The sequence below is a fragment of the Mustelus asterias genome, chromosome 4, assembly GCF_964213995.1.
Source record: "Mustelus asterias chromosome 4, sMusAst1.hap1.1, whole genome shotgun sequence".
NCBI lineage: Eukaryota > Metazoa > Chordata > Chondrichthyes > Carcharhiniformes > Triakidae > Mustelus > Mustelus asterias.
The window spans coordinates 107,068,310-107,085,133 of NC_135804.1; the positions used below are offsets into that span (position 1 = coordinate 107,068,310).

General features: G+C 45.1%; 1 protein-coding gene across 1 annotated transcript in view; it reads right to left on the reverse strand.

The window, feature by feature from the left end:
• Positions 1-16,824, reverse strand: part of LOC144492920 (exocyst complex component 1-like) — a 98,171-nt gene that overhangs the window by 22,924 nt on the left and 58,423 nt on the right. Inside the window, exons 10-12 of the mRNA XM_078211546.1 lie at positions 13,692-13,819; positions 4,408-4,458; positions 1,194-1,301 (exon numbers count right to left, since the gene is read on the reverse strand). Coding sequence (XP_078067672.1) covers positions 1,194-1,301; positions 4,408-4,458; positions 13,692-13,819 — 287 coding nt within the window. The remainder of the gene's footprint in view (positions 1-1,193; positions 1,302-4,407; positions 4,459-13,691; positions 13,820-16,824) is intronic.

Sequence of the window (16,824 nt, forward strand, 5' to 3'; positions counted from 1 at the left end):
CTAATAGGGAGCTGGCGGCCTGACCCTGCTGGAGTGAAGGGAGGCCATGAAGGGTGGTAAGGGGGTGCCCCCAGGCATTGCCAGTCTGGCTTTGCCCAAGGAGCAAAGTGGCAATGCCCAAGGGGCACCTTGGAACTGCCCACTGGACATCGGGGAGTACCAAGGGGGTAGGGCCTGTGGGGGTGAAGAGTCCTGCTGCCACTCTGCATAGGGATCCATGGTAGAGTGAGGGAAGGGGCTGGCCAGGGCTGCAGGAGGAGGGGTGAGATCGAGGCGGGCTGGCGGTTGGGATCGGGCGGAGGTTGGGACTGGCCCAGAGATGTCCAGGGAGGCCAGCAATCGGAGGGCTGGGGTCTGTGTGGCAGCGATGGGGTTGCTGTGCTGGCCAGTGTTTCAGCTGGTCAGTGATTGGGAGGCTGGCAGTGCGGGGCTACTGCACATAAGTGCGGCGCTACTCTACACGCGCCAATCTCCACTACGACAGATCGGCGCATGCACAGTGACCCCTCAGCACTGTGCTGCCAGCCTCTTCAGCAGGATTAGGCCCCAACACTGTATTTTGAATATGAATCTCGCTAGGGCACTCTGCAGTGCTCAGAGGGTGGGAGATCCATTTTGAAAATCACGCAAAAAAATTCAGCGAGAGTTACTTCCGTTTTTACGTGAATTCGGCGCACCGAATATTTTGCGAGAATCCCGGCCCATATTTTTTCAATGTAAGAATTTGATTTTCAATGGGCGGCACGGTGGCACAGTGTTCAGCACTGCTGCCTCACAGTGCTGGGGCCCAGGTTCAATTCCCAGCTTGGGTCACTGTCTGTGTGGAGTTTGCACGTTCTCCCTGTGTCTGCGTGGATTTCCTCTGGGTGCTCCAGTTTCACCCCACAGTCCGAAGATGTGCAGAATAGGTTGTTTGGCCATAACCCTAGTTTTGGGGAGTTAGAAGGGTAATTATGTGGGGTTACGGAGATAGGGTGGGATTGTTGTCGGTGAAGGCTCAATGGGCCGAATGGCCTCCTGCTGTACTGTAGAGATCCAATGATTAGGTTTTTGTTGAGGATATGTGAAATTCTAAAAGTGCTTTGTTGTTTAAAATAGTGAAGTCGAACAATTAAAGAAAATACATTTATAACTTTAAAAATATGTATGAAACCATTAGAAATATGCAAATATTTAGAACATTAGTATAAAACCTGTGGTGTTTCACTGAATGTGTCTTCTGTCAACATAAAAAATTTGGAGATAAATTCCTCCTCTGCAATGCAGACGGGTTCCAGTTCTGCTAATACTTGATCTATGATCTTTAAAGAGGGAAAAACAACTGTAAGAAAATGAAACATGATGAACCCGCATATTTTCACTATAATCATGTTACATTTTAATAGATTATTGGTTAAGACCTGATACTGACCCCTGATTTTTTTTCATTCATTCATGGGACATGGGCATCACTGGCTGGCCAGCATTTATTGCCCAGCCCTATTTGCCCTGAGAAGGTGGTGGTGAGCTTCCTTCTTGAATCGCTGCAGTCCCAATGCTGTGGGTTGACCCGTTAGGGAATAAATTCCAGGATTTTGACGTAGTGACTGCGAAGGAATGGCGATATATTTCCAAGTCAGGATGGTGAGTGGTTTGGAGAGGAACTTGGTGGTTTCCCATTTATCTGTTGCCCTTGTCCTTCAAGATGGAAGTGGTCATGGATTTGGAAGGTGCTGTCTAAGTATTTTTGGTGAATTGCTGCAGTGCATCTTGTAGATAGTACATACTGCTGCTACTGAGCGTCGGTGATGGAAGGAGTGGATGTTTGTGGATGTGGTACCAATCAAGTAGGCTGCTTTGTCCTGGATGGTGTCGAGCTTCTTGAATGTTGGTGGAGCTGTGCTCATCCAGGCAAGTGGGGAGTATTCCATCACACTCCTGACTAGTTACCAGGGAGTATGAGCATCCTTGAAGTGCTCCGGACCATCAGCAGCAGCAGAACTGTACGCAAACACAATTTGTAACCTCTTGGCCTGGCATATACCCCACCTTACCATTACCACCATGCCAGGGGATCAACGTTGGCAGAATGAAGGATGCAGGTAGACCTACCAGGAGCAATACTAGACATACCTAAAAATGAAGTGTCAACCTGGTGAAGCTACAACATAGGACTACCTGTGTGCCAAACAACATATGCAGCAATTAATAGACAGAACTAAGCAATTTCATAACCTATGAATCAGATCTAAGCTCTGCAGTTCTGCCACATCCAGCCGTGAATGGTGGCGGACAATTAAACAACCACTGGAGAAGGAGGCTCCACAAATATCCCCATTCTCAATGATAGAGGAGCCCAGTACATCAATGCAAAAGGTAAAGCTGAAGCCTTCACAAAAACCTTCAGCCAGAATTGCCAAGTGGATGATACATCTTGGCCTCCTCTGGAAGTCCCCAACATCACAGATTTCAGTCTTCAGCCAATTCAATTCACTCCACGTGATATCAAGAAACGGCTGAAGGCACTAAATACCACAAAGGCTATGGGTCCTGACAATATAATAGTACTGAAGACTTGTGTTCAAACCCTTGTCACGGACTTAGCTAAGCTGTTCCAATACCGCGACAACACTGGCATCTACCTGGCAATGTGGAAAATTGCCCAGGTATGTCCTGTACACAAAAAAACAGGACAAATGCAACCCGGCCGATTACTGCCCCATCAGTCTACTCTCCATCATTAGTAAAGTGATGGAAGGGATCATCAACAGTGCTAACAAGCAGCACTTACTAAGCAATAATCTGCTCATGGATGCGCAGTTTGGGTTCCGTGAGGGTTACTCAGCACTTGACCTTATTACAGCCTTGGTTCAAATATGGACAAAAGAGCTGAATGCCAGAGATGATGTGAGACTGGCTGCCCTTGACATCAAGGCAAATCAAGGGGCCCTAGCAAAACTGGAGTCAATGGGAATCAGGGGTAAAACACTTTGCCTGTTGGAGTCATACCTATTACAAAGGAAGTTGGTTGGCAGTCAATCATCTCAGCATCAGTACATCACTGCAGGAGTCCTTCAGGGTAGTGTCCTAGGCCCAACCATCTTCAGAAACTTCATCAATGACCCCCCTTCCATTATAAGGTCAAAACTTGGGATGTCTGTTGACTGTACAATGTTCAGTACCATTCACAATTCCTCAGGTACTGAAGCAGTCCATATGCAAATGCAGCAAATCTGGACAACATCCAGGCTTGGACTGTCAAGTGGCAAGCAACATTTTTGTTTCACAAGTGTCACGCAATGACCATCTCCAACAAGACAGGATATAACCATTGCCCCTTGACATTCAATGGCATTACTATCGCCGAATACCCCACAATCAACATCATGGCGGGGGGTACTATTGGCCAGAAACTGAACTGGACTAGCCATATAAATACGGTGGCTACCAGAGCAGGTCAAAGGCTAGTAATCCTGCAGCGAGTAACTTACCTCCTGACTCCCCAAAGCCTGATCACCATCTACAAGGCACAATTTAGGAGTGTAATGGAATACTCTCCACTTGCCTGAGTGCAGCTCCAACAACACTCAAGAAGCTCGACACTTTCCAGGACAAAGCAGCCCGCTTGAATGCTACGCCTTCCACAAGCATTCAATCCCCCCACCACTGACAAAAGATGGCAGCTGTGTGTACCATTTACAAGATGCAGTGCAGGAACTCACCAAGGTTCCTTAAGTAGCACCTTCCAAACCCACAACCACTACTATCTAGAAGAACAACAGCAGCAGATAACTAAGAACACCACCACCTGGAGGATACTCTTCAAGGCACTCACCATTCGGACTTGGAAATATATTGCCATTCCTTCACTGTTATTGGGTTAAAATTTTGGAACTCTGACTCTAATGGCACTGCAGGTATACCCACACCTCAGGTGCTGCAGTGGTATAAGGCAGCTCACCATCACCTTCTCAAGGCCAACAAGGGATGTGCAATAAATGCTGGCCTAGCCAGCGATGCCCACATCCCGTAAATGGTTTTTTATAAGATCAGTGACAGAGTCAGTCAGCTGTGGCAGAAAGACTGCATATTGGATTTCCTTTCCCTTTATTTTTGGTTGTCATCTGTGCACTTTCAGCCTTGTCAAAGCTTTTGATGCCATTCTGAAGTCAATCAGATTTTGTGAATGTTTATTGTGTCACTCTCCATTAATTGTCCCTGGTAATTTCTATTCTCAGCAGTACTGCTCCCTGCACCTGTCCAAGACAGCCTCCTCCTTACCTGCAGCCTGCTGATATATTTTTGAGTATGGTGTAGAACGATATGCCGATAGTCAAAGGTTAGCCTGAATATAACTTACTAAAAAAGCACTGAAGAAACATCCCGATAAAACAGAACTTAATCTTCTTCATTAGGAGTGAGTCATACCTGCGTACAAAACGTAGAAACGCTCCATTCTCTGTCCTGTTCATCCTTTGCCTTAATGATCGCAAACCAACGCACAAATAGAGGGAAAAAGGAATAACATTTAAAGTCAGGGTATTACAAAATAGTGCTGTGGACAGATGTACATGCAAGCTTTAATTTGCTAAAGATGGCAAAAGATTATTAATTATTATAATTTTCCATAAAATGTATGGAGAGAATACCAGTAAACAAACCTTGAGGTCAATGTGAACGTATATGGTACATATATCATCTGATTTGTCAATTGGAATTTTAATAGATTAACTCAAATTGTGCAATTATAAAACAATGACAAATTACAGCTGAACATGTTAGCAGCCACTGCAATCAGCTGTGAGCAGAAATAGCTAAATTTCTAATTAAATAAAACTAGAAGGTTCATTAAGACAGCTTGTCCTGATCAGCAAGTCAAAGGAATCTACTAATTAAATAAAGGTAAAGATGAACCTCATCAAATTGCTCTAATATATGAGTATTTTTTCAGCAACTATTATTTTATCTTTGGCCTTCTGACTACATACAATGTGTAACCTAAAAATTTAGGGCGGGATTCTCCGGCTTCCCAGTGCATGTTTCTTGGTGGTGTGCCGCTGTCTGTGGGATTTCCCATTGAAGCCACCCCACGCCATCAGGAAACCCGTGAGTGGGGCGGCCGGAGAATTCTGCTGGTAATATATTTGAAAAAAAAAGTCAACTTACCCACAAAATGGCCTTTTAGGGTCAGCCAACCTAAACAATTTTCAATCATGTGTTTCTATTGTATGTGCTGGCAGTATGAACAATTATAGTCCTGAAAACAGCTTTGAGTTAGCAGTGAATCCAGAGAATAGACGGTGTTGGGGCAAATATAGAAGGGGGCAGGACAGCAGGGCATGGTGGGTTGTAGTCATTTCCAGCCTGCCTTTCCCCATTCAGTGTTTGCAAACCCCAGTACTTAACCCTCTTCAGTTCTGTTGGCAAACCCCAATACTTAACCCTCCTCAGTTCTGCTCGACATTTTGATGGCTCCCATTTTTAGGCTGCCAGCATCACAATTCATGATTTGTCCACGCCTAACTCGACTCGGGCAAACAACGTGTAATTATTTACATCCTCATCTGAGTGATTTCAGCATGCAGCTGATTGTGACTAGTATTGCTGAAAGGCTCGACAATAAAAAGGCCAAGAAGGGTGTGTGGCTATTACATTTTTAAGCCAGTCTGCATGACTTAAGGACAACTTGCCCTCTTAAAGAGGAGCTGCAGTCATCATTCAAACGCTGCTGATGACTGTGGAGGATATGACCACAAGGTGAACCACACCAAATGGAAAAGCAGAACAGAGAGAGGCCTTCCACTAAGATGCTGGAGGCATTAACACAGAAAATGCAAAGAAGTATAAAGGTCATGTTTTTTCAGGTCATTGGCATTAATTGTAAACCCTTAGAAGTAAATAGGATCATGTGGCAAGGGGGGAACCAATGCTTGTAGTCTGTCCCTTATATCTGGTAGCAATTCCCCCAAAAGTTCCTTTACACAGGTGGTCAACATACAATCATAGAATGGGTATAGCATAGGAGGCCATTCAGCTCAACGTGTCTGTGTTGGTTCCCTCCAAGAGCAATTTAGTTAGTCCTAACCACTGCCCTTTCCCTGTAGCGCAGCAATTTTTGTCTTCTCTTCACATGCTTGTCTAATTCCCTTTTGAAAGCCAGATTTGGATCTGCCTCCCACTACACTCTCAGGACTTCCATCACAGATCCTAACCCCTCGCCGTGTAAAAATGCTTTACATGTCGCCATTGTTTCTTTTGCCAATCGTCTTAAGTTGATGTTTCTTCTAACCTAATATGATTTGAACACCTCTATTAAATATCCTCTCAGTCATTATTGGTTTCAGGGGAACAAGACTGACTTCTTCAAGTAACTGAAGTTTCTCATCCCTTGAACCACTCAAATTTTTTCTGTATCATCATTTAAGGCTTGACATCCTTTGTGAAGTATAGTCCCCAGAATTGGACACAATGAAACCAATTCTCCCAAAAGTGCTGAATTGGCAGGAAAACTGTTCTAAATCCCGACTGTTCTGTCAATTCAGCTTCTCACCTGAATCTCCGCACTCTGTACACTGAAGAGGTCCCAGTCGTGAATATCATTAAAAACCCGGGGTGGGCAGGGCCTATTCACGCTGGAGTTTGACAGTTCAGGAGCTCTGCACATGCGCAGTGGCCCCAAACTGTCAACCTCCCGTTTGCTGGCCAACCCGGGACCCCCGCAGTACTGCCGCTCCAGCACCCCCCACGGTCCGATCGCGGCCCCCATAGCAATTCCCAGGCGAGCCCTGTCTCTCACCTGCCCTGGAGCGCCCCGATGTCCAGGTCTTACCCCCCCGCAGTGGCAATCCCCCCACCTCCCTCATCTCGGCAGACCCCCTCCTCGCCCCTGGGGTCAGACACCCCCCGCGAGACAGGCCCCCTCCCCCCTTCGGCAGACCACCCCCCCACCCTGCCTCAATCGCTCCCTCCCTCCATCCCAGACTGATCCTGTCTGCAGAGTGGCAGCGGGACCCTCCACCCCCACCGACTGCCCCTAGGCCCTGCCCACAATAGGCCCCACTCCTTGGCACTGCCCAATGCCCAGTGCCAATGTGCCCCCAGACATGGGCACTTTGCCCCTTGGGCAGTGCCAGGGGGCACAGGCTGGCACTGCCAGGGCGCCCACGCCCAGGGACACCACCCCCCGCTGCCCGACCCCTCAGGGAGCCCTGATTGCCCCCTCTATCATTCCAGCAAGGTTTCCAACTAGTTCCCCGAACATGGGGAGCTAGTCTGAACCCCGCCGGGATGAAGTGCTCCTGGCGGGGTGGGAGATTCGATCAGGACCTGAAAGGTCCTGATAATTACCGAATGTGCATATTTGAAACAGATTAAAACAGATTTAAATGTCTTACCTGCCTTCCCACCGGTTTCCAGCATGGTCTGACTGGCTACTTTTCGCTGGCTCTGGGAGATGCGCATGCGTTCCCAGCGCATGCGCAAATCCCTGTTCAAGGCCGCAGACGCGCATCCCCCACCACGACCCAACAGAAAAGTTGCAGGTCGCAATGGGAGAATTGCAGTTGATATTCCAATATTCCAGTTGAGGCTGGTCCTGTGGTTTATAAAGGTTCACCATAACTTCCTTGTTTTGTAGTTGATGCTTTTATTTATAAAGCGCAGGTTCCCATAGGGTGGCACGGTGGCACAGTGGTTAGCACTGCTGCCTCACAGCACCAGGGACCCGGGTTCGATTCCCAGCTTGGGTCACTGTCTGCGCGGTGTCTGCATGTTCTCCCCGTATCTGCGTGGGTTTCCTCCGGGAGTTCTGGTTTCCTCCTACAGTCCAAAGATGTGGGGGTTAGGTTGATTGGCCATGCTAAATTGACCCCAGTTTCAGGGGAATTAGCAGGATAAATATGTGGGGTTACGGGAATAGGGCCTGGGTGGGATTGCGGTCGATGCAGGTTTGATGGGCCAAATGGCCTCCTTCTGCACTGTAGGGATCCTATGAATCTCTTACCAACTTTTTCAATTTGCCCTGCCACCTTCAATGATTTGTGCACATATATCCCAAGTCCTTCTGTTCCTTTACCTTCTTTAGAATTGTACCCTTTAATTTATATTGCCGTACCTCACCTCATGCTTCTTACAAAAATATATCACTTTTCAATCCATTTTACGAATCTCTCAGGAGCTCTTGAAATACACCAATATCCTCCTCATAATTCATAACACTTCCAAGTTTTGGATCATCTGCAAATTTTGAAATTGTGCCCTGAACTGAACATCCAAGCCTTCATGATTAATACTTATCAGAAGAAATGGCCCTATTATCAGCACCCAGGAAATCCCACTATCTATCTTTGATTTGATTTGATTTATTATTGTCACATGTATGAGTATACAGTGAAAAGTATTGTTTTTTCACGCTATACAGACAAAGCATACCATACATAGAGAAGGGAAGGAGAGGGCGCAGAATGTAGTGTTACAGTCATAGCTAAGGAGCAGAGAAAGATCAACTTAAAATGAGGTAGGCCCATTCAAAGTCTGATGGCAGCAGGGAAGAAGCTGTTCTTGAGTCGGTTGGTACGTGTCCTCAGACTTTTGTGGAAGAGAGTATTTTTGGGGTATGTGGGGTCCTTAATTATGCTGGCTGCTTTTCTGAGGCAGCGGGAAGCATAAACAGAGTCAATGAATGGGAGGCTGGTTTGCGTGATGGACTGGGCTTCGTTCACGACCCTTCGTAGTTTTTTGCGGTCTTAGACAGAGCAGGTGCCATATCAAGCTGTGATACAACCAGAAAGAATGCTTTCTCTGGTGCATCTGTAAAAGTTGGTGAGAGTCATAGCGGACATGCCAAATTTCCTTATCCTCCTGAGAAAGTAGAGGCGTTGGTGGGCTTTCATAACTATAGTGTCGGCATGGAGGGACAAGGACAGGTTGTCTGGACATCTAGAAACTTATATATCATCCCCCAGTCTTAAAAACAACACTTCACCATTACTCTCTGCTTCCTCAGCCAACTTTGTATCCATGGTAACATTGTCCGTTTTATTCCATGGGGTTCATCTTTGATGAAAGGCCTGTTGTGTGACACTTTTGGAGATCCATGTGCACCACATCAACTTCATTATCCCCATCAACTCTCTATGTTACTACATCAAACATCAAATGAACTCAACGAGTTATAGTTACCTTTCCTGGCTTTCCTTAATTAATTCACATTTGTCCAATTTGTTAATTTTGTCTCAGATGATTGTTTCTAAGAACTTTCCTAACCCCCACTGAGGTTAAACTGACTGGCCTATACTTTTTTAAAGTTCATCCAGCGTTTCAATCACCTCCTACTCATGACTTTGACATTATTTCCTTCATTGCTAAAGATGCAAAGTTCTCATTAAGTAGCTCATGATGCACATGTCCCCGAATTGGACCCTGCTTTTACCACAATTTTATTATTTATATGTCTATAGAAGATTTTTTGGATTTGCTGATGTTAGTTGCCAGTCTCTTTTGATGCTTTCTCTTTGCCTCCCTTAGTTACTTTTTCACTTTTCTTCTGAACTTCCTGGATTCATTCTGGTTCTCATTTGCATTATCAACTGGATATCTGTCATATATCTCTTTTTAACTCAAAGGAGCTCAGATTTTGACTGCTCTTTCTCCCCTATGGAAATGGGCCTTGATTGTATCAGAACCCTTTTCTCTTTAAAGGTAGCCCATTGTTCCTTTGCTGTTTTCTCTGTCAATCTTTGATTCCAAGTTACTTGGGACTAATCTGTTCTCATCCTGCTGCAATTGACCCTTCCAGTATTCTTACTTTAGTTTGCTTCTTTTCTTTTTTCCGGAAAATAATCTAATCCTTATGATACTACAACAGTCACTGTTCCCTACATGCTCCCCCAGTGACACTTAATCCACTGGACCTACCTAATACCCCAGAAGCAGATCCAACAATGCATCCTTTCTCATGAACATAATGATCAATAGCATTCTCCTGATGCATTTCAGAAACTCTTCCCACTCTCTGCCTTTTACATTATTACTATTGTTATGGACAGAGGGGAGATGTGGGATAACTTCTCCCTTTTTCCCATCTCTTTACTGACAGTAACCAGATGCATTTTTGAGGACACAAAAACAGAGTCATCCAGACTTGAAAGATTGGCTTTGTGCTCTCTCCATAGATGCTGTCAGACCTGCTGAGATTTTTCAGCATCTTCTATTTTTATTTCAGATTCCAGCATCTGCAGTAATGTGCTTTTATCTTGTTTTATCTTTTCCAATCACTGTTATGCTACAGAATCAGAGACACTGCAACTGACACAAAAATGTGCTCGAGAAATCCCGTCAGTAATGCCTCTGATGGCTTCAATGGGTTGCCTGTCGAACAAACACTAGCATCTTTCTTGAATCCAGGTCTACAAGCATTCAGGCAAAATTCCTTCAAAATCAACTGTGCTCGAATGGCCAAAAAGTGTCTTCCCTGCCAGGTCCAGTTTCTTCAAATCTCAAATGGCCAACATTCCAGGGAGGACAAAGAAAATGCTTCAAAGACATGCAGCTTGAAGTGTAGCACCACTGACTGGGAAGAGTTTCTACCAATTGTTCAAAATGGCAACAACTTGCCCAACAAGCTGCATCACACTTTGAATCACAGTGTCTTATTGGTGAAGTGGAGCAGCAGCAGAGAGGAGGAAAAAAGAGATGCAAATCCTGCACCACCATGTGGAATATCCTTCCCCATCTGTCCAAAGATCTATGGGTTGAGAATTGGCCAGTTCAGTCACATGAAGACCCATGGTATAAACTCGCAACCTGAGTAGATGTCATTCTCGGATTGACGGACAGTCCTCACTGCTGATGGGATGTTCTACGTTTGCAGTGCTCCCATGGTCCCCTGTACTTTAACTGTCTTGTTGTGGTGAAGCTGCAGAGTGGGTATCAACAGCATATGTGTCAGGTGTGGTGGTCGTCACTAAGTAGCCATCTCTTGATATACTCCGGCTCCTAGCTCTTATGTTCATTTCCTGAATGAGTGGAAAAGTGGGGAAATTGATGCATATTGCAGGATGGAGTGAGACAGTAGACAATGAAATAGGCACACTCTTGCATTTTCTTTCTGAGGTGATCACATACCAATTGCACATTAATAGAGTGAAAGTTCTTCTGTTCACAAATGCTCCTGGATCATCTTCTTGTGCAACAAGTGGTGTATATTATGCCGTGGACATGAGGGAAGACAGTCACTTCTGAAAGTTACAGAGTTCGCTTATTCTGGTACTTGGTATCTCTTGAGAAGCTCATGTACCAGTTTGCTTTGGCAATTTGAGCACTGATGGCCCACTTAAGGCAGCGGCATACTTTGGACGAAGAGCCTGGAAGGATCATGAGGTGAAAAAGTGTAAAAGTGGTGATTTTGACATTCACGGGTAAAATATGGCCTCCTGGTACAGAAGACACAGATGTTGCTCCAGGAGGCTGCATAGATGAGCAACAACCTCCTTGATGAATCACAGACTCCTGATATAGTATTCTTCAGACATATCTAGAAAACTGATTCTCTGTCTATGGATCCTATGGGCTAGATATGACATACTCCATATCATGGTTGTTGAGGTTGATGTTTATGCTCTGCTTCCTCCAACTATTCCTTCATCCAAAGAAATAAAACAATTCTAGCACCAATGATGAGGGGTGGTGCTTAATCAGGATAACAAAGGGAAAACAAAATTTACAAAGAAGCAATCTCCAGGTGGGGGACTTGGTGGTCATGTTAGAAGGCACAGGGGAGGAGAATACCAAGAATTATGGTATAAAAGTTGAAGTTATGGTAGAAAACATCACAATCACCAATTTATCACAAGATACACCAGTATACATTACATAATATAAAATCTAATGTTATAAGTTGCAAATGTTGTCTTAGGATTTCTTAAATTATATTGCCATCTTTCAGAGTAGATAATGAAAAGATAAACGATAAAATATATCAGTGTGCGGACTTTTATGAGACAAATTCAAAGTGTCCCGCTAGCGTGAAAATGAGAAAGTTGCAGATTCATTTTTTGGGTGAGATTCTACTCCCAATCTGATGCACATAGTGCTTGAAAAAATGGGCTAGACTGTTTCTAGCTACTGGAGGGAGTGAGTGGGGCTTAATTTGCCAGCCAGCCAGCCTGATCAGGCAGCAGATGGAGCTATTGCACATGTGCAGGCCTCTGTGGCTGCACATGCACAATTCCAACAGCAGAGGCCTGATGGAGAGAGAGAGCCGTCAGGCCTCTGCTGCTGCAGCTGGCCTCAACGCAGCCCTCCCCCACAATCGCAGGGGCACGCAGCCAATCGCGAGCCCTACACCATCCAAAAATATAGCCCCGCTGCCCCAACCGATCACCCCATGCCCCAACAGTCGCAGGCAGAACTGCAGCGGCTCCCCTCCCTTCTGCCACCGATCACAGGCAGAGCGGCAATAAGCGCCTTCACCGCCCTCCCCACCGATTGCAGGCAGGGCATTAGCAAGTCCCCCTCCATCCCCACCGATCACAGGCAGAGCGGCAGCAGGCCCCTCTCCCTCCCCACTGATCACAGGCAGAGCGGTAGCAAGCCTCCCCCTCCCTCCCACCACTAATCACAGGCAGAGCGGAAGCAAGTCTCCCCCATCTTCCACCACTGATCACAGGCAGAGCAGCAGTAGGCCCCTCTCCCTCCCCACCGATCGCAGGCAGAATGTGCAGTGGCGCTCCCCCGATCTGGCCACCCCCTTCTGGCACTGCCTCTCCAGGCCCCACTCCAGCACTGCCAAGTTGCCAGGCTAGAAGTGCCACAATAGCCTCCAGTTCTACCGGCGAGGGCAACATGATTGTTCCCCATTCATGGGGGGAGGTGTTTTTCTCGCTGGAGGTAACCTCTCCCGGCGAGGCCGCAAAGGAAGTGAGCCAGACAATTGAGCGCTGGAATCGCTAATCGCATGGGAATCAGGATTTAATTAAATTTAAATAAAAAGTTCAGCCTCTCACTAGAAATGGGCGAGAGGCTGACTGCGTCCAAAGTCTGGTGCCGGTAAGATCGCGAGTGCCAAGAAATCGGGCACAATCCTCATTTCTCAGCTCTCGCACGATTTTACAGGCTCGTTCCGCCCATTGATGGGCGGGACAAACTGGTAAAATCGCAGCCAATATGTTTGTGACTATCATCAAAAATTCAAGCAACTATTCGGTTATCAATGCTATTTCACAAATATATTTTCGTGAGCTTTAAATGTAACTGCTGACATATTTCAACATCCTTTTCGTGATGTGTGTTACAGATTAATCAATCTGGGTTGCCATGGCAGCATGCACTTGTTTCATGCATATTGTAGTCTTGAGCTATGAACAGTGATGGTCGAGGCTCCAACTTTTTTTACATTACATGGCAAACCCTGAATCCCACCGCTCTTGCTGCCTGCCATTGGTATATGCTGGAAGGAGTTACAGGCTGATAATCAACCTGTTTACCTGCATTATGAATGTACCTTTCTTGGTCATCAAGTCCTGGGGTGGGATTCAAACTTGGAACTTCTGGTTCAGAGGCAGGACCATTGCCCACTGTGCCACAAGACCTCCCAGCATTTTTGTACTAATGCATTGTTTTATAACATCAATATTTAAAATTTACCTTCACGGATTGCATTTGAATATTACTAAACAAAATTATCCAAATGAGAACAGAGATAGTTGCTGCACCTTGTCCATCATTCCACGATCTGTAAGGTCAGTTTCTGATCCTAAATGTTCATATAAAGTACTTCTGAAAAGTGTTTTCTGCAGATTGGATGTGGAAGCAGTCAGCTTTTCAATACTTTCCTGAATTCCTGAAAAATCACAGCATACAAAACAAATTAAAATGAGGTGTGTATATATATATATACACATGAAATATTTCACTCTAACTCCTGCTACCAAATAGGAACAGTTGTGCATATCCATTTGGCACTCAAACAGTCTGCACGTCAAGTTTCTCCTACTGCGAACATTGATTCCACTGTTGTGTGCTTGTTGCCCGCCGCAGCTTGCTACCTGCTGGACTCGCAGCTTACTTGCTGCTACCCATTAGCCTCCTCTCCTGAGTCCTTGCAACCCCACCCAGAGCCCTGTCATCCCTTCACTGCCTCGCTTGATGCCACACTTGCATCCCATCTGCTGAGCCCTCACTGCTTCCTGCTCCATTCCTGAACTCTACTGCCTCCCGCTTGCCACTCCTCATGAACCCTCACCTCTCTTCTTTTGATTTGATTTATTGTCACATGTATTAACATACAGTGAAAAGTATTGTTTCTTGCGCGCTATTCAAAGCATACCGTTCATAGAAAAGGAAACGAGAGAGTGCAGAATGTAGTGTTACAGTCATAGCTGGGGTGTAGAGAAAGATCAACTTAATGCAACGTAGGTCCATTCAAAAGTCTGACAGCAGCAGGGAAGAAGCTGTTCTTGAGTCGGCTGGTACATGACCTCAGAGTTTTCTATCTTTTTCCCAATGGAAGAAGAGAGAATTATGATGGTTGCTTTGCCACGTCAGCAGGGAGTATAGACAGAGTCAATGGATGTGACGCTGGTTTGCGTGATGGATTGGGTTACATTCATGACCTTTTGTAGTTCCTTGCGATCTTGGGCAGAGCAGAAGCCATACCAAGCTGTGCTACAACCAGAAAGAATGCTTTCTATGGTGCATCTATAAACGTTGGTGAGAGTCGTAGCTGACATGCCAAATTTCCTTCGTCTTCTGAGAAAGTAGAGGCATTGGTGGGCTTTCTTAACTATAGTGTTGGCATGGGGGGACCAGGGCAAGTTGTTGGTGATCTGGACACCTAAAATCTTGAAGCTCTCGACCCTTTCTACTTCGTCCCCATTGATGTAGACAGGGGCATGTTCTCCTTTACGCTTCCTGAAGTCGATGACAATCTCCTTCATTTTGTTGACATTGAGGGAGAGATTATTGTTGCTGCACCAGTTCTTGGACCCCTACAGTCGTGTGTTGTAGGGACACCCACCGTGCTGCTAGGAAGGGAGCTTCAGGATTTTACCCAGCAACAGTAAAGAAATAGCAATGTAATTTCTCACGTGATGCATTACAGCCCAAATTATGTACGAACACATTGAACTTTTAAAAAATAGGACATGGAAGCAAAATCTGGCAGACTGCAAAGCAACCACTTGGTGAAATTCCTATGTGGATTATACTCTGTCCTGAGAGAGAAGATGGAATGTTGTATCCTTTTTCAGACAGAGATGATTCAAAAGAAAAGAGGGAATGCAGGAACTGAACTGTAATCTCTTGTGGAGATAATGCAAGCTGATTACCATCTCAGCAGGAACCAGCTCCCCTAAGCTCTCTCCCAGATGTGTTTACGGTTCCTCTTTCCAGCAATACGAAAGGAAAGGGACTACAACTCTGGTCTGTGTGCACTAGTTTGGTGTTCGAGCTCTATTGCGCTAGTGTCTGCCACGAGAGTCACAGTTGAAGAGCATCTAGGCCCTCCCTAGTCTTGCGGGTATAAAGTCTCGCTCTCTCTCTCTCTGATTGCTTCAAGCAAGTCAAGTCAGCAAAGCCACAGCTGAAAAGAAAATAGAACAAATCCTTCAGCTAACTGGTAGAACCAAGAATCTGCAAACCACCTGCTCAACTACCAAAGGCAGAGCTGCCAGAATCACCCAACTTAATGGCTGCAACATTTCACCATCTACTCCTCATGGACAAGGCAAAGACTGATTCGTATATCTTTTTAACTTTTATTTTTGGACTCACTTCTCATTTCTAATCCATGTGTATGTTTTATTTTTTTTTCTCATGTTTTGCTAACGAACAAACTCTCTTTAACTTAAGAAAGCCTGGTTAAATTGGCTCATTTTAAACATACATTTTTGGATAGGGAAATGGGAAGGGATCCTTTTTAAATTAACCTTATTGCGACCAATTGAAGGGATTGACTAAAGAAGGGGAGCCAGTTTATCCGTCATCACCTGGGGGTATTTTTTGGGTAGCCAAATCGACAAATTGAGGGATAAATTAAATGGCAGCCCTTTAAAGGGAAACTGCATCAAAGTAAACAGAATCTCAAAAGAAATTTAAAACATCAAAACAAAATGTGATTGAAAGAGTTAATAAGCAACTTGGAGGTATCCTTTCCAGCATTAGAAACAAATTAGTGGATCTTGGGACTGGTCGTAACAAATTCCAGAATGGAGCCAAAAAGAAGCATCACCATGAAGAATACCCGGCAGGGGGAGTCGTATACTCTCTCTGTGGCAAGACCCCAGATATTTTAAATAATTCTGCAAATCTAAAACAAAATTTAAAGAAAGAAAGTTGGAACAAGCTTCCAATAATTTTAAAGTGCAGGAAATACAGCATTTCAACTACAGGATTTCCAAGAGAAATAAAAGATCCCAATAAGCAGAGCTGGAAGTGAAAGGATTCAGAACAAAATTGAAATTGGACACTGGGCAAAGGTCACAGCCTTACCAGATAAATTGGAATGGCTTAATGATGTTGAGATTCAGCTGAAGATTAAGTTACAAGGGCTAGGAGGCACAGACCTTAAAGTGAAGGCTCAGATCACCAAACCCTTACTTGTAAAGGTAGAGAAAGTAATAAAACTCTTTCTTTCTTACACAATTTCTCGGCTCAGGAGGGCAATGTGTACAGGACTTAATCTTCTAAATAAGGCTAATGAGGCAACACTAGATGACAGCAGAGCAACATTCAGGAATTAATGTCCAAATTTGTTCTGAGGACTGGGATGATGAAAACTACAGCAGAAATTGAAGGTGACTTATTACATAGTGAGCTAATCTTTACTTACCACAGGAGGCGATTGCA